General features: G+C 43.3%; 1 protein-coding gene across 1 annotated transcript in view; it reads right to left on the bottom strand.

Moving 5' to 3' along the window:
* Nucleotides 1-17,827, bottom strand: part of LOC106582320 (gamma-aminobutyric acid type B receptor subunit 1-like) — a 49,114-nt gene that overhangs the window by 12,212 nt on the left and 19,075 nt on the right. The window contains exons 8-16 of the mRNA XM_014165313.3: nucleotides 13,158-13,292; nucleotides 11,575-11,745; nucleotides 10,701-10,802; nucleotides 10,355-10,420; nucleotides 9,814-10,005; nucleotides 8,919-9,164; nucleotides 8,405-8,468; nucleotides 7,470-7,547; nucleotides 138-288 (exon numbers count right to left, since the gene is read on the bottom strand). Of these exons, the coding sequence (XP_014020788.1) occupies nucleotides 138-288; nucleotides 7,470-7,547; nucleotides 8,405-8,468; nucleotides 8,919-9,164; nucleotides 9,814-10,005; nucleotides 10,355-10,420; nucleotides 10,701-10,802; nucleotides 11,575-11,745; nucleotides 13,158-13,292 (1,205 nt within the window). The remainder of the gene's footprint in view (nucleotides 1-137; nucleotides 289-7,469; nucleotides 7,548-8,404; nucleotides 8,469-8,918; nucleotides 9,165-9,813; nucleotides 10,006-10,354; nucleotides 10,421-10,700; nucleotides 10,803-11,574; nucleotides 11,746-13,157; nucleotides 13,293-17,827) is intronic.

The following is a 17,827-nucleotide window of genomic DNA, read 5'->3' on the forward strand; positions in this document are numbered from 1 at the left end:
CATGCTGTAGCCAGTGTTTTTCTTTGAAATATATTTTTGAATTGAACTTTTATTTAACTAGGCAAGTCCGTTAAGAACAAATTCTTATCTACGATGACGGTGTTGCTTAAATGTGCAAGATGAAGTTCTAATCTCACCGGACGTTGCTGTTGTAGATGTTGAAGGTCAGACAGACGATGCCCAGCAGGATGCCCAGACCAGCGAAGACAGACACAGCAGCAAACAGCTTCTGAGAGAGGTACCTAAACTCCTCAATGACTATCGTCGAGTCAGCCGGGGGCCCGGCGCCTGAACAGAGAAAGAGAGAGAGAGAGGGAGAGAGACAGAGAGAGAGAGAGAGAGAGGGAGAGAGACAGAGAGAGATAGAGAGAGAGAGAGGGGGGGAGAGAGAGAGAGAGAGAGAGAGAGAGGGAGGGAGAGAGACAGCGAGAGATAAAGAGAGAGAGAGAGAGAGAGAGCAAGAGAGAGAGAGAGAGAGAGAGACAGAGAGAGAGAGAGAGAGAGAGGGAGAGAGACAGAGAGAGATAGAGAGAGAGAGAGAGGGGGGAGAGAGAGAGAGAGAGAGAGAGAGAGGGGGAGGGAGAGAGACAGCGAGAGATAAAGAGAGAGAGAGAGAGGGGGAGAGAGAGAGAGAGAGAGAGAGAGAGAGAGAGGGAGGGAGAGAGACAGCGAGAGAGAGAGAGAGAGACAGAGAGAGAGAGAGAGAGAGAGGGAGAGAGACAGAGAGAGATAGAGAGAGAGAGAGAGGGGGGAGAGAGAGAGAGAGAGAGAGAGAGAGGGGGAGGGAGAGAGACAGCGAGAGATAAAGAGAGAGAGAGAGAGGGGGAGAGAGAGAGAGAGAGAGAGAGAGAGAGGGAGGGAGAGAGACAGCGAGAGATAAAGAGAGAGAGAGAGAGCAAGAGAGAGAGAGAGAGAGACAGAGAGAGAGAGAGAGAGAGAGAGAGAGAGAGAGAGAGACAGAGAGAGAGGCAGGACAGAGGTTAGTCCATCCATGCCTTAAAGAGAGGGCAGATTATGCCTGTCTACAGTACTGTACTTGATGTCACTCAGAACAAAACTGGGCAAAAGGACAATTATGTTTTGAATTAAGATCAAAATCCGAATTTGAGAATCAGGGAGGGCACTATGCTCAGTAACCTCTACAGATACTAACCTAAAGGATCAAACGAAATTGGCACAATCAATTTACACAGTAACCAGTATACATTATTGTGTTGCTCTCACTGATTTAATTCAATGACCAACAAGGTGCAGAAATTGAGAATAAAAAAGGAGGATAGATGTGGAAATCAGGACGTGTTCACCCTAATTATCTCAAACCATGTGCATAACTAAAAAGTAACCAAGAAAATAGCAATTGGTTCTTTCAAGGTTGGAGATGGTTGAAAGTGCAGCTGACTGACTTTATCTGTCCTCGATTTCTCTCTGTATCCCCCTGTCTGTCTAAATCCAGCCCTGACTGCAGATCCTGACAGCTGCTCAGAGTGTGGGTGTCACTGTGTCCTTATGTAAGGGTGATGACAGTGACATAGACTTGTGTCAGTGTGTGGGGACGTGTCCATGTCAGGAAGAGGGTGACACAGTGTCGAGCCCCAGGGGTGTCACAATACCAGGGCGCTCACATTTGTTTTGGCGGTCACACCACTGACTTGCCTGAAGTGACATCTGAGACATGCTGTCTGAGAACAGAGTGACGTCTGTTTGAAGATGTGTTTTTCTGTGCATTGAAGAGCGAACGAGCACTGTCCTGTCAGCTGATGTGTTTGCACTGTTTAAACCTTTCTCCGTCCTTGATCAAGGAATCAGGACAGGGTGTTGCCATGGAGACCAAGCTCTGTAATAGTTGCCACAGCGATTAGGAAGACAGCTGAGCTAAAGTGGTTGTTAGGAGCGACAGTGAAGAGAGCGAGAAAGTGAGGGAGGAATTCGACAAGGGGTAAACAGAATGGAGAACAGGAGAGTTAAGAGAACAATAACCTCCACAGCAGAACCAACTCGCCTCTGCCACTGTACATTTTTTTTATATTTTTGTATTTTACCTTTATTTAACTAGGCAAGTCAGATAAGAACAAATTCTTCTTTTCAATGACAGCCTAGGAACAATGGGTTAACTTCCTTGTTCAGGGGCAGAACAACAGATTTTTACCTTGTCAGCTCAGGGATTACCTTGTCAGCTCGGGGATTACCTTGTCAGCTCGGGGATTTGATCTTGAAACCTTTCGGTTACTAGTCCAACGCTCTAATGTCACATCAAACTAAACTCACCTCTGTTACCTCTAGAACAAACTAAACTCACCTTTGTTACCTGCAGAACAAACTAAACTCACCTTCATTACCTCTAGAACAAACTAAACTCACCTTCATTACCTCTAGAACAAATTAAACTCACCTTCGTTACCTTCAGAACAAACTAAACTCACCTTCATTACCTCTGGAACAAACTAAACTCACCTTCATTACCTCTAGAACAAACTAAACTCACCTTCATTACCTCTAGAACAAACTAAACTCACCTTCCTTACCTCTACAACAAACTAAACTCACCTTCATTGCCTCTAGAACAAACTAAACTCACCTTCATTACCTCTAGAACAAATTAAACTCACCTTCATTACCTCTAGAACAAACTAAACTCACCTCTTAACTCTAGAACAAACTAAACTCACCTCTTAACTCTAGAACAAACTAAACTCACCTCTGTTAAATCTAGAACAAACTAAACTCATCTTCATTACCTCTAGAACAAACTAAACTCACCTCTGTTAAATCTAGAACAAACTAAACTCACCTCCATTACCTCTAGAACAAACTAAACTCACCTCTGTTAACTCTAGAACAAACTAAACTCACCTTCATTACCTCTAGAACAAACTAAACTTACCTCTGTTAACTCTAGAACAAACTAAACTCACCTCTGTTAACTCTAGAACAAACTAAACTCAAATCCGTCATGTCTATAGCAAAAAAATATACTCTGTCACCTCTATAACAAACTAACCTCGTACCTCTCCCACTAGTTACAGACGTCAGTTCAATGTCTAGTTTCTATTTACATTTGATTGAGTCGTCAACTAACGTGAAACCAACATGAAATCAACAAAGAATTTCACCATTGGATTTAGGTTAAAAGTTGGGTGAAAAAGCGTTGATGACTTTTTGATTCAACGTCATTTTTGATGTTGTTGTTGAAATGACGTGGAAAATGACGTGGCAACCAGTTTTGCCCATTGGGCTGTGACTTTCCAGTAAACTAGACTCACCTCTGTTACTATACAAAAAGGTGCTATCTAAAATCGAAAAGGGTTCTTCGAATGTCCGCAGAGGGTTCTACATGGAACCCAAGATGGTTGAAACCAAAAAGGGTTTTACATGGAACCGAAATGGGTTCTACTATAAGGACAGCTGAAGAACCCTTTGGCACCCTTTTTCTAAGAGTGTGCAGGCAGTTAAAAAAGCCAAGGCTAGCTTTTTCAAGCAGAAATTTGATTCCTGCAACATAAACTCAAAAAAGTTCTGGGACAATGTAAAGTCCATGGAGAATAAGAACACCTCCTCCCAACTGCCCACTGCACTGAGGATAGGAAACTCTGTCACCACCGATAAGCCCACTATAATTGAGAATTTCAATAAGCATTTTTCTATGGCTGACCATACTTTCCACCTGGCTACCCCTACTGCAGTCAACAGCACTGCACCCCCCACAGCTGCTTGCCCAAGCCTTCCCCATTTCTCCTTCTCCCAAATCCATTCAGCTGATGTTCTGAAAGAGCTGCAAAATCTGGACCCCTACAAATCAGCCGGGCTAGACAATCTGGACCCTTTCTTTCTAAAATTATCTGCCGAAATTGTTGCAACCCCTATTACTAGCCTGTTCAACCTCTCTTTCGTGTCGTCTGAGATTCACAAAGATTGGAAAGCAGCTGCTGTCATCCCCCTCTTCAAAGGAGGGGACACTCTTGACCCAAACTGTTACAGACCTATATCTATCCTACCCTGCCCTGCCTGTCACGAATCCCACCGAAGGTGGCTCCCCTGCCTGCTCGAGCGGTGCTCGGCGGTCGTCGTTGCCGGCCTACTAGCCACTGCTGATCCCTTTTTCCTTTCCTTTTCTGTTTGTTTAGTCTTATTGGTTGCACCTATTCCCTATTGTGTTCTTGATTTGTGTTTTATTTAAGCCTGCTTAGCCCGCCCAGGTTTGTGCGGGATTACGTTTACTGTTGTGTTTATTTTTGGATGTGCTGGCTTACGTACTGTTATTCTCTCTCCGGACTGTTTTGCCCATTGTATTTGGGTTGGTCATTTGTTTTACGCGCCCGTTGGTTTTGGCGTTGACCGTTTTGTGCCGGGAAGAATAAAAGTCATTTATCTTCACCACTGCTCTCTGCGCTTGACTCTACCACCACTCCTAGTAACTCGTGACACTGCCTTTCTAAGGTCTTCGAAAGCCAAGTCAACAAACAGATTACCGACCATTTCGAATCCCACCGCACCTTCTCCGCTATGCAATCTGGTTTCAGAGCTGGTCATGGGTGCACCTCAGCCACGCTCATGGTCCTAAACGATATCGTAACCGCCATCGATAAGAAACAATACTGTGCTGCCGTATTCATTGACCTGGCCTAAGCTTTCGACTCTGTCAATCACCACATCCTCATCGGCAGACTCAATAGCCTTGGTTTCTCAAATGATTGCCTCGCCTGGTTCACCAACTACTTCTCTGACAGAGTTCAGTGTGTCAAATCAGAGGGCCTGTTGTCCGGACCTCTGGCAGTCTCTATGGGGGTGCCACAGGGTTCAATTCTTGGGCCAACTCTTTTCTCTGTATACATCAATGATGTCGCTCTTGCTGCTGGTGAGTCTCTGATCCACCTCTACGCAGACGACACCATTCTGTATACTTCTGGCCCTTCTTTGAACACTGTGTTAACAACCCTCCAGACGAGCTTCAATGCCATACAACTCTCCTTCCGTGGCCTCCAACTGCTCCTAAATACAAGTAAAACTAAATGCATGCTCTTCAACCGATCGCTGCCTGCACCTGCCCGCCCGTCCAGCATCACTACTCTGGACGGTTCTGACTTAGAATATGTGGATGACTACAAATACCTAGGTGTCTGGTTAGACTGTAAACTCTCCTTTTAGACTCACATCAAACATCTCCAATCCAAAGTTAAATCTAGAATTGGCTTCCTATTTCGCAACAAAGCATCCTTCACTCACGCTGCCAAACATACCCTCGTAAAACTGACCATCCTACCGATCCTCGACTTCGGCGACGTCATTTACAAAATAGCCTCCAATACCCTACTCAACAAACTGGATGCAGTCTATCACAGTGCCATCCGTTTTGTCACCAAAGCCCCATATACTACCGACCACTGCAACATGTACGCTCTCGTTGGCTGGCCCTCGCTTCATAATTGTTGCCAAGCCCACTGGCTCCAGGTCATCTTCAAGACCCTGCTAGGTAAAGCTCCACTCACTGGTCACCATAGCAGCACCCACCTGTAACACGCGCTCCAGCAAGTATATCTCTCTGGTCACCCCCAAAGCCAATTCCTCCTTTGGCCGTCTCTCCTTCCAGTTCTCTGCTGCTAATGACTGGAACGAACTAGAAAAATCTTTGAAACTAGAAACACTTATCTTCCTTTTTAGCTTTAAGCACCAGCTGTCAGATCAGCTCACAGATCACTGCACCTGTACATAACCCATCTATAATTTAGCCCAAACAACTACCTCTTCCCCTACTGTATTTATTTATTTATTTTGCTCCTTTGCACCCCATTATCTCTATTTCTACTTTGCACTTTCTTCTACTACAAATTTACCATTCCAGTGTTTTACTTGCTATATTGTATTTACTTTGCCACCATGGCCTTTTTTTTGCCTTTACCTTCCTTATCTCACCTCATTTGCTCACATTGTATATAGACTTATTTTTCTACTGTATTATTGACTGTATGTTTGTTTTACTCCATGTGTAACTCTGTGTTGTTGTATGTTGTCGAACTGCTTTGCTTTATCTTGGCCAGGTCGCAATTGTAAATGAGAACTTGTTCTCAACTTGCCAACCTGGTTAAATAAAGGTGAAATAAATAAAACTAAACTTAACACTGTCACCTCTATAGCAAAATAACCTCTATCACTCTCCAGAAAACTGGACTCCACTCCATCACCTCTGGAACAACTACCTCTATCACCTCCAGAAACTAGACTCCACTCCATCACCTCTGGACAAACTAACCTCTATCACTCTCCAGAAACTAGACACCACTCCATCACCTCTGGAACAAACTAACCTCTATCACTCTCCAGAAAACTAGACTCCACTCCATCACCTCTGGAACAAACTAACCTCTATCACTCTCCAGAAAACTAGACACCACTCCATCACCTCTGGAACAAACTAACCTCTATCACTCTCCAGAAAACTAGACTCCACTCCATCACCTCTGGAACAAACTAACCTCTATCACTCTCCAGAAAACTAGACTCTCCAGGCCTCCATCACCTCTGGAACAAACTAACCTCTATCACTCTCCAGAAAACTAGACTCCACTCCATCACCTCTGGAACAAACTAACCTCTATCACTCTCCAGAAAACTAGACTCCACTCCATCACCTCTGGAACAAACTAACCTCTATCACTCTCCAGAAAACTAGACTCCACTCCATCACCTCTGGAACAAACTAACCTCTATCACTCTCCAGAAAACTAGACTTCAGTCCATCACCTCTGGAACAAACTAACCTCTATCACTCTCCAGAAAACTAGACTCCACTCCATCACCTCTGGAACAAACTAACCTCTATCACTCTCCAGAAAACTAGACTTCAGTCCATCACCTCTGGAACAAACCATCCTCACCTCTGTAAACCTACATCACACCAAGCTCACTCCTGTCACACTACAGAACAGTAAGACCACCAAACAAGCATGCACGATTGACTAGCGGTGCAGTAATTCTAAGCCCAGGCACAAGTGTGTCACCTCTCAAGGGAGGGCTGGGCCAGTAAACAACTGAACCTCAACATTTGTCTTGGTGTGGCTGAAGCAAATCAACAGTAATAGCATTTCTCTGCAGACTGTGTCAATCTCTGTGGCTGTGTTGGATGTTGAGCTTTCCCAAAGTGAAGAAGTGTGGGTGGAGTCAGGCTTTCCTGACTGCCATGGTCTGGCCACTGGGCTGTGGGTGTAAACTAATTCTGGGTGAAGGAGGTTGAGGGCCCAAATAATTGCTTTTAAAGCCAGAAGTGGTGATTTGTCTAACATGGAAATGAAGGATGGGGGCAGCGCGGGCTTAGAGAAACAGTGGGCGTAACAGTAGGTCTAATGTGAGGGGAACGAGATAGATGGTTACATAGATGACTCACAGTGAGACAGTCACACACACACCCACCCACCCACCCACAGAGAGAGACATACACAGGAAGCCTGACAAAGACAATGTAATCATCTCCGCCGCACCTATCCACACATCATTGCCGAACCAGGAGAGATTCTTCTGAGAGCTGTCGTAGTATCCAATCTTCTTATAACTGCCTCCTACACAGCGAGACGGAGAGAGGGTCCAATTAATATCTTCTCAAATCATCTTTATTTCCTGCCTACATAATGTCCTTGGGTTATGATGGGTTCAAACGACAACAAACAATAGAACACTTTGAAAATGAACGACAGATCAAAACATCATTATGAAAAGAAAGCTATGGAAGTGCAGGGCAGAACATTTCAAATCCACAAATAGAGAAAAGAGGGAAAAGTGGAACGAAGAGATAGAGATGATACAGAAAGAGGGACCGATACAGAGCTACAACAGGGAAAGAAAGACAGAGGGAGAGAACGAGTATGTGGCATCCTTAACCATGAATACTGATTGGAATAGAATAATTCACAAATTCAAGTCAAGGCTTTCAATGTATTAACCAAATTACCCGACCCCGTCACTAGCACTGTAGCACGCGAAATGCTACCCAGTGCATGCAGGAAGAAGTAGGATTATCATTTTTTTATCCATTAGGGCTCCAAAAAGAACAGAGGTACAAAATAATCCGCCACCTTAGCTTTGATCCAGGCCTGTTCCAATTAGACTGAAGACTTGACTCAACACATTTATAAACCAACACGTTTTGCACATGCAATTATAGGACAATGAAACAAACTGCACAGCAATCGCCCCTAAAAATGCTTTGCTCTCAAATAAACACGAGTGAGAACGGAGGGAAAGAAAGAAAAGCATCAGCAGACTGCCTTGATCTTGATGAATGACTGGACTGACTGACATTCAGTCGCACAGCAATAAAATGTCCATGGTTTTTTGTTGTCGTTGTTTTTTACTGCTGTAGGATGTCCAGAACAAGGAAATGCTGAAATATGCTTGAAATGATGATAGATGACTTTACCTTGCAGTTGCTCAATAAGGGTCATAGCCATCCTGGAACCCTGGGCATCAAACACCACATGACCCTGAAGGAGAAAAAAACCCAGACAAGTGCTACATCAAGTCAGAAATCTACTGTCATCCATTTAGACTTATTGAATGAGCCAATACATAGATTACACATGTGCAATTTACTGTGCAGTGTTCTTCAATCCTGTCCTGGGACAAATAGGGTATGCATGCTTTTGCTCCAACCCAACACACCATATTCAACTAACCAAAGGGCTTGATGATAAGTTTAGTAGTTGAATCAGGTGTGTTAACCCTCCAACCAGGTTTGGACTACCTGGACTTGATGATAAGTTTAGTAGTTGAATCAGGTGTGTTAATCCTCCAAACAGGGTTGGACTACCTGGACTTGTATAATAAGAAACACTCATATGTGTTTTCCATTGCAAAAGGTTTTCAAACATTTTGTGCCCTAATGAACATGGCCCTAGCATATTCTACTGGAGGACCCTCCCTCCTGTACTCACAGACACGCCTTCAAATGAGCTGGTGTTGAGGGCGCGGTAGATCTCTGCTGTGATGTCATGGTTGTTATAGTTGAAGTCTTCCAGCCTGCGACCTTTGGCCTTTAGAGGGGCCACAGTCTTGTTGAGGGCCAGGGCCAGGGCCCAGACAGCGTCATAGGCCAGAGGGGCCTCCTGGAAGCCCCCCGTCTCTTCCGGGTTCTTACCCCCCAGCCGGTTCATCAACGCCCCCAGGAACTCCTGTGAGGTCTGATTGGACCAGACATAGGGAAGGGGAGGAGTTGATAAATGAGGGTCACCATTCGTGTGGCTTTCAATCTGAACTACTGTCCATCAAACTCATTAGTATGACATTTATATAATTAAAATCACTATGTTAGTTGCATTAGGGTCAACTTAGATTTAGGCAATACTGGAGCCTCAAGCACTGTGTAATGGTTACGTATTACTAGCCTTTGAACTCAAAAGGTAGTGTACTTAGCTCAGGGCTAAGACAACTTTTACGCCAGCTTTTTGGGGCTAACCAATCACAGAGTTCCATTGTCACCTAAGTGTAATATTATTAGGGATAGACCTGGACCAGGGACATTTATTTCATATAAATGTCGAAATATGTGTCTCTGCCCTGGGCTAAGAACATGCAGTGTGGAAGGGCCTAAAGGGCCCCTAGAGTGTACTATTGCAGAAGCACATCAAGCCACCGCTCTGCAGGTAGAGGAAGGTATATGAAACTAATCAACCGCTAAGCTGGCAGCATGTGAAATTGAAGGGACAACATGACCAGATGGAGAACACATGTTGCTCACCAGGTTGGAATGCGGATCATAATCAATAACATTACATGGACTTGGGGGACGTGATCCTGGATCAGCGCGAGATCCGGCCCAGATGTTCTCACCAGGTTGGAGGCTCCGCGGACGGTCTCGGGGTTGAGCATGACGATCTCCGTGGTAACGTGGCCCTCCACCGCCTCTGTCATGTTCTCGATGGTGCAGTTGATGGACGGGTCTTTGATCTTGAACCAGTTATCAGCATACCAGCCAATCAGAAACCAGACATATTTCTTCCCATACAGTTTCTCCTTAAATACCTGGAGGATAGAGGGAGAGAGTTGGAGGGAGAGAGAGAGAGAGGGGAGAGAAAGTGAAAGAGAGATAAAATAGGAAAAAAGAGAAGGGCAGAGAGAGAGAGAGAGAGACATTTGGAAAATAGACAGAAAAGAAGAAGATGAAACACTTAATTGTCTGTTAAATAATACTTAATTACACAGAAATATTCTTTGCTTCTCAAGGCTACATCATCACCACAGTACAAATAAGAATTCATTAAATAAAAATGGTAATTTGTTCAAATAGAGGTTCAAGATACAATAGAGGTCAATAGCTATAAATAGCTCGATGATTTAATAGCCCGATAATTGAATGATTTAAAACACTCACCTCGCAAAACACTTTCCTGGCTTCCGTCTCATAGAAGAGACCCACAATTATTCTGGCATCCTGACGCTATTCAATGACAGCAAGCACAATGATTTAAGCCATTGTAATGAAAATACATTCACATAGCTCAATAATAATGATACAAGCCTTTACACTTTGACTATTCCAATTCTATGGTACAACTCTGCTAGCTAGCTAGCTCGGCACTTCAAAGGCTGGCAGTTGGCTGTGCTAATTATCCTCCTGCATTCATTTCCTGTATTAAATCACCTCACTTTGCTAACAGGCGCAACTGTGAGCAGGGGAGAGCAACAGCAGCCCCCCATTGAATATTTCATCAAAGCACCTTGAGGTTCTTGACAGCGACAGCCGGGTCAGTGAGGAAGCTCTGTCTCACACTGATCTCAATCCCAGCCTCCTTCACCCTCTGCTCCAGATCATCCAGAGTCTATATGAGAGAAGAAGAGAAGAGGTAGATAGAAACAGAGAAGGAAGAGAGAACAGAGAAGGAAAGACGAAAGAGAGAAGGGATGGGGAAGATAGAAAGAGAGAAGTGAGGGGTAGCGATTGAAAGAAAGATGGAAGGGGTGAGAAAAGGAGAGAGGAAAGGCACAAGAAATGTGCGAGTAAAATAGGAAAGAGATAATAAAGGACAGTGGGAGAGAAAGAGAAAGATCATTTGAGAGAGAGACAGGTAGGAAAAGAGACAAAAAGAGAGGCAGAAAGAAGGGGAGAAGATAAAGAGGAAAAGACGTAGGGAAAGAGAGAGGAAAGAGGAGAGATAGAGAAAAGTAAAGCTCAAGGAAGAGGGAGATCATTAACCTCCGTTAGAGGAAAGAACCCAAGAGTCACATCATCCACCCGGTCGCTCAGAGCGATGTATTGCCTGATCAATATTTCTCACCACCAATATTCCAACAAATTACTTCAGAAATCCACGATCAATCGTGGGATTGAATACTTAAAAGACTATCATACCACATATAAGTCACACGTACGCACACACCCACTCCCACACACTCATTTGCTCATTAAGATGTGGGAGAGTCACTGAAGAGGAGGCTGTGGAAGAAAGATTAGAGAGAGAGAGAGACCGACACAGAGTGCGAGACAGAGAGTGAGAGACAGGCAGAGACAGAGAGAGATACGGAGACAGAGCGATAGAAACAGAGCGAGAGAGAGACGCGGAGAGAAGAGATAGACGGAGAGAGTGTACTGACCGAAGTGAAGACCTCTGTGGTCTGCTGGATGGTAGCGATCTTGGTCCACTTCCACTTCTGGAAGAGGCGTACCCTGGTGGGGTTGTGGAGGGTGGCCGAGGGGTGGGTGCGGAAGAAGGTGGGGAAGCGGTTCCTGTTGGACAAGGCTGGAGAGCTGGAGCCATAGGACAACTGAGGGAGATAGGGAGGGAGATAGGGAGGGAGATAAACATGTATTTTCTTATATTCTACAACTATCAAAACACTACACAGCCAGGCAATATACAGTACTAATGTATTCCGTACCAATGCAACTTATTGCACTGATTTCAGTTGAATTAAGAGGCGAAGGCGGTCTCATGTTCTACATCTAACATGACTTGGTTTCGGTGTTCAGAGCATCGGCACCCTGACATCAGGGAACGAGAGAAGAAGATGGTAGAGACCTGATGATAAACGTCAAACGTCATGTACAATACCGAGTCCCAGCGTTAACAAATCTCCCGGTGTATTTAGAGGTTGTGGAGCCATCAATACATGGACAGCAGACAATACAGCTAGTGACATGTAGAGTAGAATAGAGTTTGCCAGCTCACAATTGGGTGCAGTCAAGGGGGACGATGGTATCAGCCTGTGGAAATCAGCTCCAGCATTAGGGGTGACACACACACGGGAGAATGAAATAGAAGGAAATGGATCAAAGCGGCAGGGCACAGAAAGGCTCATAAAACACCACTTTGCAGGAAGCAGAAGAGAAGTACTCCAATGTGTTTTTTTCACGACCTGAAATAAACACTAGACTCAAAATGAGTTGGTTCAGGGTCGTGTTCATTATGCACCAAATGGACTAAAACAGGGAGGGATTAACTGGATTTGTCCAATAAGAAAGACACATTTATGTTTTCCGTTGCTAAATGTTTTAAAACGTTTCACAGGATGTGCCGGTATGAACTTTGTTCTTGTATTGGGTCAATGGGATTGGCTTTAAATGTAGACTGAGTTGCTACGCTAGGCTTTGGGAGATCCGAATACAGCCTACAATTGGAGCACCAAGAAGTCCCTTGATTCTGGTCTGTTTGATCCTTGGCTCTCTGATAGGCTTGTTTGACATGCAGAGAGATACTCCTCCTAAGGACTGAACAGGGACAGAAATAAGTGTGTGGAGATTGGTGATCCCTTTGTGTGTGTGTGTGTGTGGGGGGGGGGGGGGGGGGGGGGGCTGAGAGGAAGAGGCTGAGAGGAAGAGAACAGAGGAAATCAAGCAGACAGGCCCAAGGCACTAGTTGCTGGCAAGTGGAGGGAGTAAAGAGGAGTTTGGAAAAGCTAAAAGAGATAGAGTTTTCAATGAAGGAGAGAGATGGATAGATAGGGAGATTTAATTTGTTCTCAATTAATTACTTGGCTAAAAAGGTTGACTAAAGTTTAAGGTTGATTATGAGATTACGAGAGAGAGAAAGAGAGAGAGAGGGAGAGAGGCAGAGAGAGAGAGAGAGAGAGAACGAGAGAGAGAGAAAGAGAGGGAGAGAGGCAGAGAGAGAGAGAGCAAGAGAGAGACATATAGAGCATGGGACACACACACACACACACACATAATAGCTACCCACCACTATGAGGTTCCACATGCGAGCAGCCTCTGCTACCAGTGTGGATACGGAGCTGCAGCCAGGCATCAGGACTGTCTTGATGGGCTCTGTGTAGAGCAGATCATAGAGCAACTTGGTGGACTCACCCGGGTCACACTGAGAGAGAGAGAGAGAGAGAGAGAGAGGGAGAGGGAGAGGGAAAGGGGGAACATGGAGGGAAGAGATGGTAGGAGATGGAGGGAAATAAAAGGGGAGATTGATGTGAGGAGAGAGGGGGAGATGAAGGGAGAGAGGGAGGGAGGAAAAAGAGGAGGACGATTAGGAGAGAAATAGGGAGGAGGAAAAGAAGACAGGAGGGGTGAGAGATGTGGGAGAGAAAGTGAGGGGGTGGGTAGAGAACAGGGGTAGAGAGAGAGGGAGAGAAGGGAGGGGAGAAGAAAGAAGAATGTCAGAAACAGAAAGAGAAGAACAGAACAGCGATCGATATTCAGCCTTATTGAGCGTCAGTATAAAAGTGGGAAAAGATGGCCACAGAGAGAGTTAAATCGACCACGCTGTCCAAAAAGGGATGGGAAGAAAATATAAACGCGCACGGAGGGAGGGAGATATCACAAACAAAGCACATTCAAAGGCTCAAATGAATGTAAAATAAGCTTGAGGTGGACTAATGATCCACCACAGGCCTGTCAACAAGGTTTTGAATAAGCCATCCCCATTCCAGTCCTCAGTAAGGCCCGATCTAAATCAGCCTGACACGTTTAATGGTGATCTACCGTGGAGGGGGAGAGAGAGGAGACACAACTCCCATGCATTGCAGTTGAGTGTCACAAGCAATCCGGGTTGTGGAAAACTGTGACTTGCCGGACAACGGACATTACGGGCCCTGATTTGGGTGTTGGTTTGTCTCCGTTCGTTTTCCCGAGATGGAAATAGCGCACTCAAGATGCAAATGTGTCGGATGCTAAAAATTGCTTGTTGATTTCAATGGCGGTTGGTTGACTGTTAAAACGTTGTTGTCTAATGCTACTGTCTCTAGATTGTAGGATATGGTTTAGATATCATGATACCACCAAGTCCAATTGATCACATAGGAAGAGAAAGTGACGTTTTTCTACCCTGTCACATCTGATAACATGTCAGACGGTCATGACCTTTCCTCTGCCCCAGAGAACTCCTGGAGATGTCTGCCCTTACAACAACAAAAAATACATGTCAAATTTGCAGTTTGACATGTAAAAATAGCAGTTTTCACATGCTGAGCTTAAATTTCACGTGAAACCATATTTTCACGTTTATTACATGTTAACGCCACCTTTTCACATGTGAGGAGAATAACATGTTTTCACCTCACATGTGAATTGCAGTTTGACGTGAAATTTGGCAGTTACATGTGAAAAACTTTCCCATGTGAGAATAGGACATGCCGTTTGACATGTGAAAAACATTCCAACGTGAAAATCACATTTGCTGTTTCACATGTAAGAAAAACAATCACAGGTGTAAAAATCAAAATTTGCATTTTCATATTTGAAAATACTTTAACATGTGACCTTACAATTCCACATCTAAAGAGACAATCTAATTTGCAGTTTCACATGTAAGAATACTCCACATTTACTCCAATGTTTGTAAACAAAGTAAATGTAAACAAATATTCTATAGCCTAAAAAAAGTTACAACTATAATTTTGATATAATGGATGGTCAGTACTTGCACCCATAGCGTAGTCTATGGATATAAGAGTGGTTGCATTTCTCCAGCTCCATCCCTCAGCTGTTTACAAAAACTGTGGCAAGGAGCACACTTTGTTAATGTTTCAATTAAGGATTGCCACTTTAAACACTTTTAATTGAGCAACAGCATTGTTATATGGTGCAATTCTCTAGTGCAGGGTTAGGCAACCCTGTTCCTGGAGTGCCGCAGGTGCTGCAGGATTTTATCCCAACTAGGCACCACACATAACCAACTGAGCTTATTGATCAGTTCAGGGATTGCCTACATTCAACACACCTGGTCTTCCAGGTTGGTTAAATCAAACACATGAAGCGCTTACAGCCCTCTCGGACCGGGGTTTGCTAACCCTGCTCTAGTGAGTGAGCTACTTCTGTGGTTTTAATATGAAGCAAAACTTCTGTAGTCCAGAACAACATTCTTAGTATTCCAAACAAAAATAATGATATTGAATGCAAAAAACAAACCCAAAACTATTGATAGCAAACCAAAATCATTTTTAAATGCGAGAGCCAATGAATTGTAAATTCATGCAAACATTTTTTTGTTCAGTTTTAAAAAAAATATAAAAATGCAATTAAATAAAATGCCTCCCTCTTCCCTGCAATTTTCCCTGTCTTTGGTTTCCCTGCCTTTTTTCCAGTTGCAAGTTTGGACAAATCCATTCCAGCAACATAGCACCCTACTGCTGGTTTCCCTCTGAAGCTAAGCAGGCTCAGTCCCTGGATGGGAGACCAGATGTAGCTGAAAGTGGTGAAAAATAAACGTGAAGAAAAATGTCACGTGGGAGAAAAAAATGTACATGTGAAACTTCACACTTGTCTGAAAACCATGTGTTTCTTTGTAAGGGAGATAGGTATAAACCTCCCTTTTTCCACAAACACACATACACTGTCCGTGGTGCTGAAACGATACCAACCCAATAATAGTGTAGGAGTTAGCATTACTGCGATACTACTCCAGCATCCAATCTATCCGCCCATGAGACTTTGATGAGAAACCAATCTCACAGAAAGAGTAGGAGAATAAGCCACATATGCTGATCTGCTTTATTCGCTTGAATTGCATTTCAGATTGAATAATATAAAAGAAGTGTGAATATATAAGAGGACCAGTGGGATCTTATGTTTTATCTCAAGTCACTGTCAATTTCTAAATCTCCCCCCAGTAATTAAATCTGGAGTACCACCTGAGTCATGTTGTTAAATGGTGCATACATGAATTTGATACACGTGTGTGCGGGCATGCGTGTGAACCGTGTGGACATATTAATCATTTTGGTCCCTGATTGAGTCCTATTATGTTCCAGCCGACAATTAAAGGGGGAAGTGCGAGATTTTTGTATTTTATTTAAGACTTATTTTACCGGGTAAGTTGACTGAGAACACACTCTCATTTACAGCAACGACCTGGGGGTTAGTTACAGGAGAGAGGAGAGGGGATGGATGAGCCAATAAGAAGCTGGGGATGATTAGGTGGCCATGATGGTATGAGGGCCAGATTGGGAATTTAGCCAGGACACCGGGGTTAACACCCCTACTCTTACGACCACAGAGAGTCTTTAGCGACCACAGAGAGTCAGGACACCCGTTTAACGTCCCATCCGAAAGACGGCACCCTACACAGAGAGCACATCATCACGCCATTTCTCTACCTCTGTCTCCCTCCACCACAGTTAATAATTGATCAAAGTTACCAGTCTCCGCTTTGATATAACCATGGCAACGGTCTAGAGAGGGTGAGTGGTGTGTCTGTGTGTAGATCTCAACGTGCTGTAAATAGTATAATGTTCTCTCCCTATACTACCTCACAAGCAAACAAGCAGCGATCTACCCATATAGAAAGATAAGATAAGATAAGATAAGATAAATAGATAGATAGATAGATAGATAGATAGATAGATAGATAGATAGATAGATAGATAGATAGATAGATAGATAGATAGATAGATAGATAGATAGATAGATAGATAGATAGATAGATAGATAGATAGATAGATAGATAGATAGATAGATAGATAGATAGATAGATAGATAGATAGATAGATGATAGATAGATAGATAGATAGATAGATAGATAGATAGATAGATAGATAGATAGATAGATAGATAGATAGATAGATAGATAGATAGATAGATAGATAGATAGATAGATAGATAGATAGATAGATAGATAGATAGATAGATAGATAGATAGATAGATAGATAGATAGATAGATAGATAGATAGGCTGCATTACAAAGAAACAGCGTAAGTGTTGAAGTTCATCTACAGTAAAGTCTTCTTAATATTTCAGTATTCAGCGTCTAATTATGTCATGGTATATTTGATGAGTCACCTTTTTTCCAAGGCAAACCGATCACACTTTAAAAGCTTCACTTGAACTATTGTGACCTTTAGATTAACACATTCTGTTATTGAACATTATTATACATTCAAGCCGAGACCACTGTATGAGCATTTCTTCAAATTTGATATCCCAACCCTAGATATTATAAAGCAATTAAGAAGACAAACAATTGGATGATGTTGATGCTTATTTCTAAATCTCATGCTCAAACAGAGTGTGAGTTATGATTGCCTGTGTTCTATTTGGTACTTCACCAAAACAATATGTTGATTGGATAATAACTGAAAGTAAAAAGTATGCGTATTTAATTCCATCTCCTACAATTTCACTCTTAATGCCATAAACGGTTCATTAATATTTCAGCCAGGTGTGATGCGTTCACAATCCGCTGATCGTTAAAGTGATCATCAAACCCAACTGTAATTAGCAATAACTGTACACTAGCACGCACCTGCAGGCTACTTTCAAGAAAATGTCACTGTCTGACGTGTTCATTGATTTGGTTCTAGTCCTGTATTGGTCTGTCACAAAGATGTAAATCTAAAAGAGAACCATAAATCAACCAATGGGTGAGATTATTCCCATAAATTCCAGAATTCTAGATTTTAGAA

Source organism: Salmo salar, chromosome 02 (assembly GCF_965601325.2).
Source record: "Salmo salar chromosome 02, fSalSal1, whole genome shotgun sequence".
NCBI classification, from domain to species: Eukaryota; Metazoa; Chordata; class Actinopteri; order Salmoniformes; family Salmonidae; genus Salmo; species Salmo salar.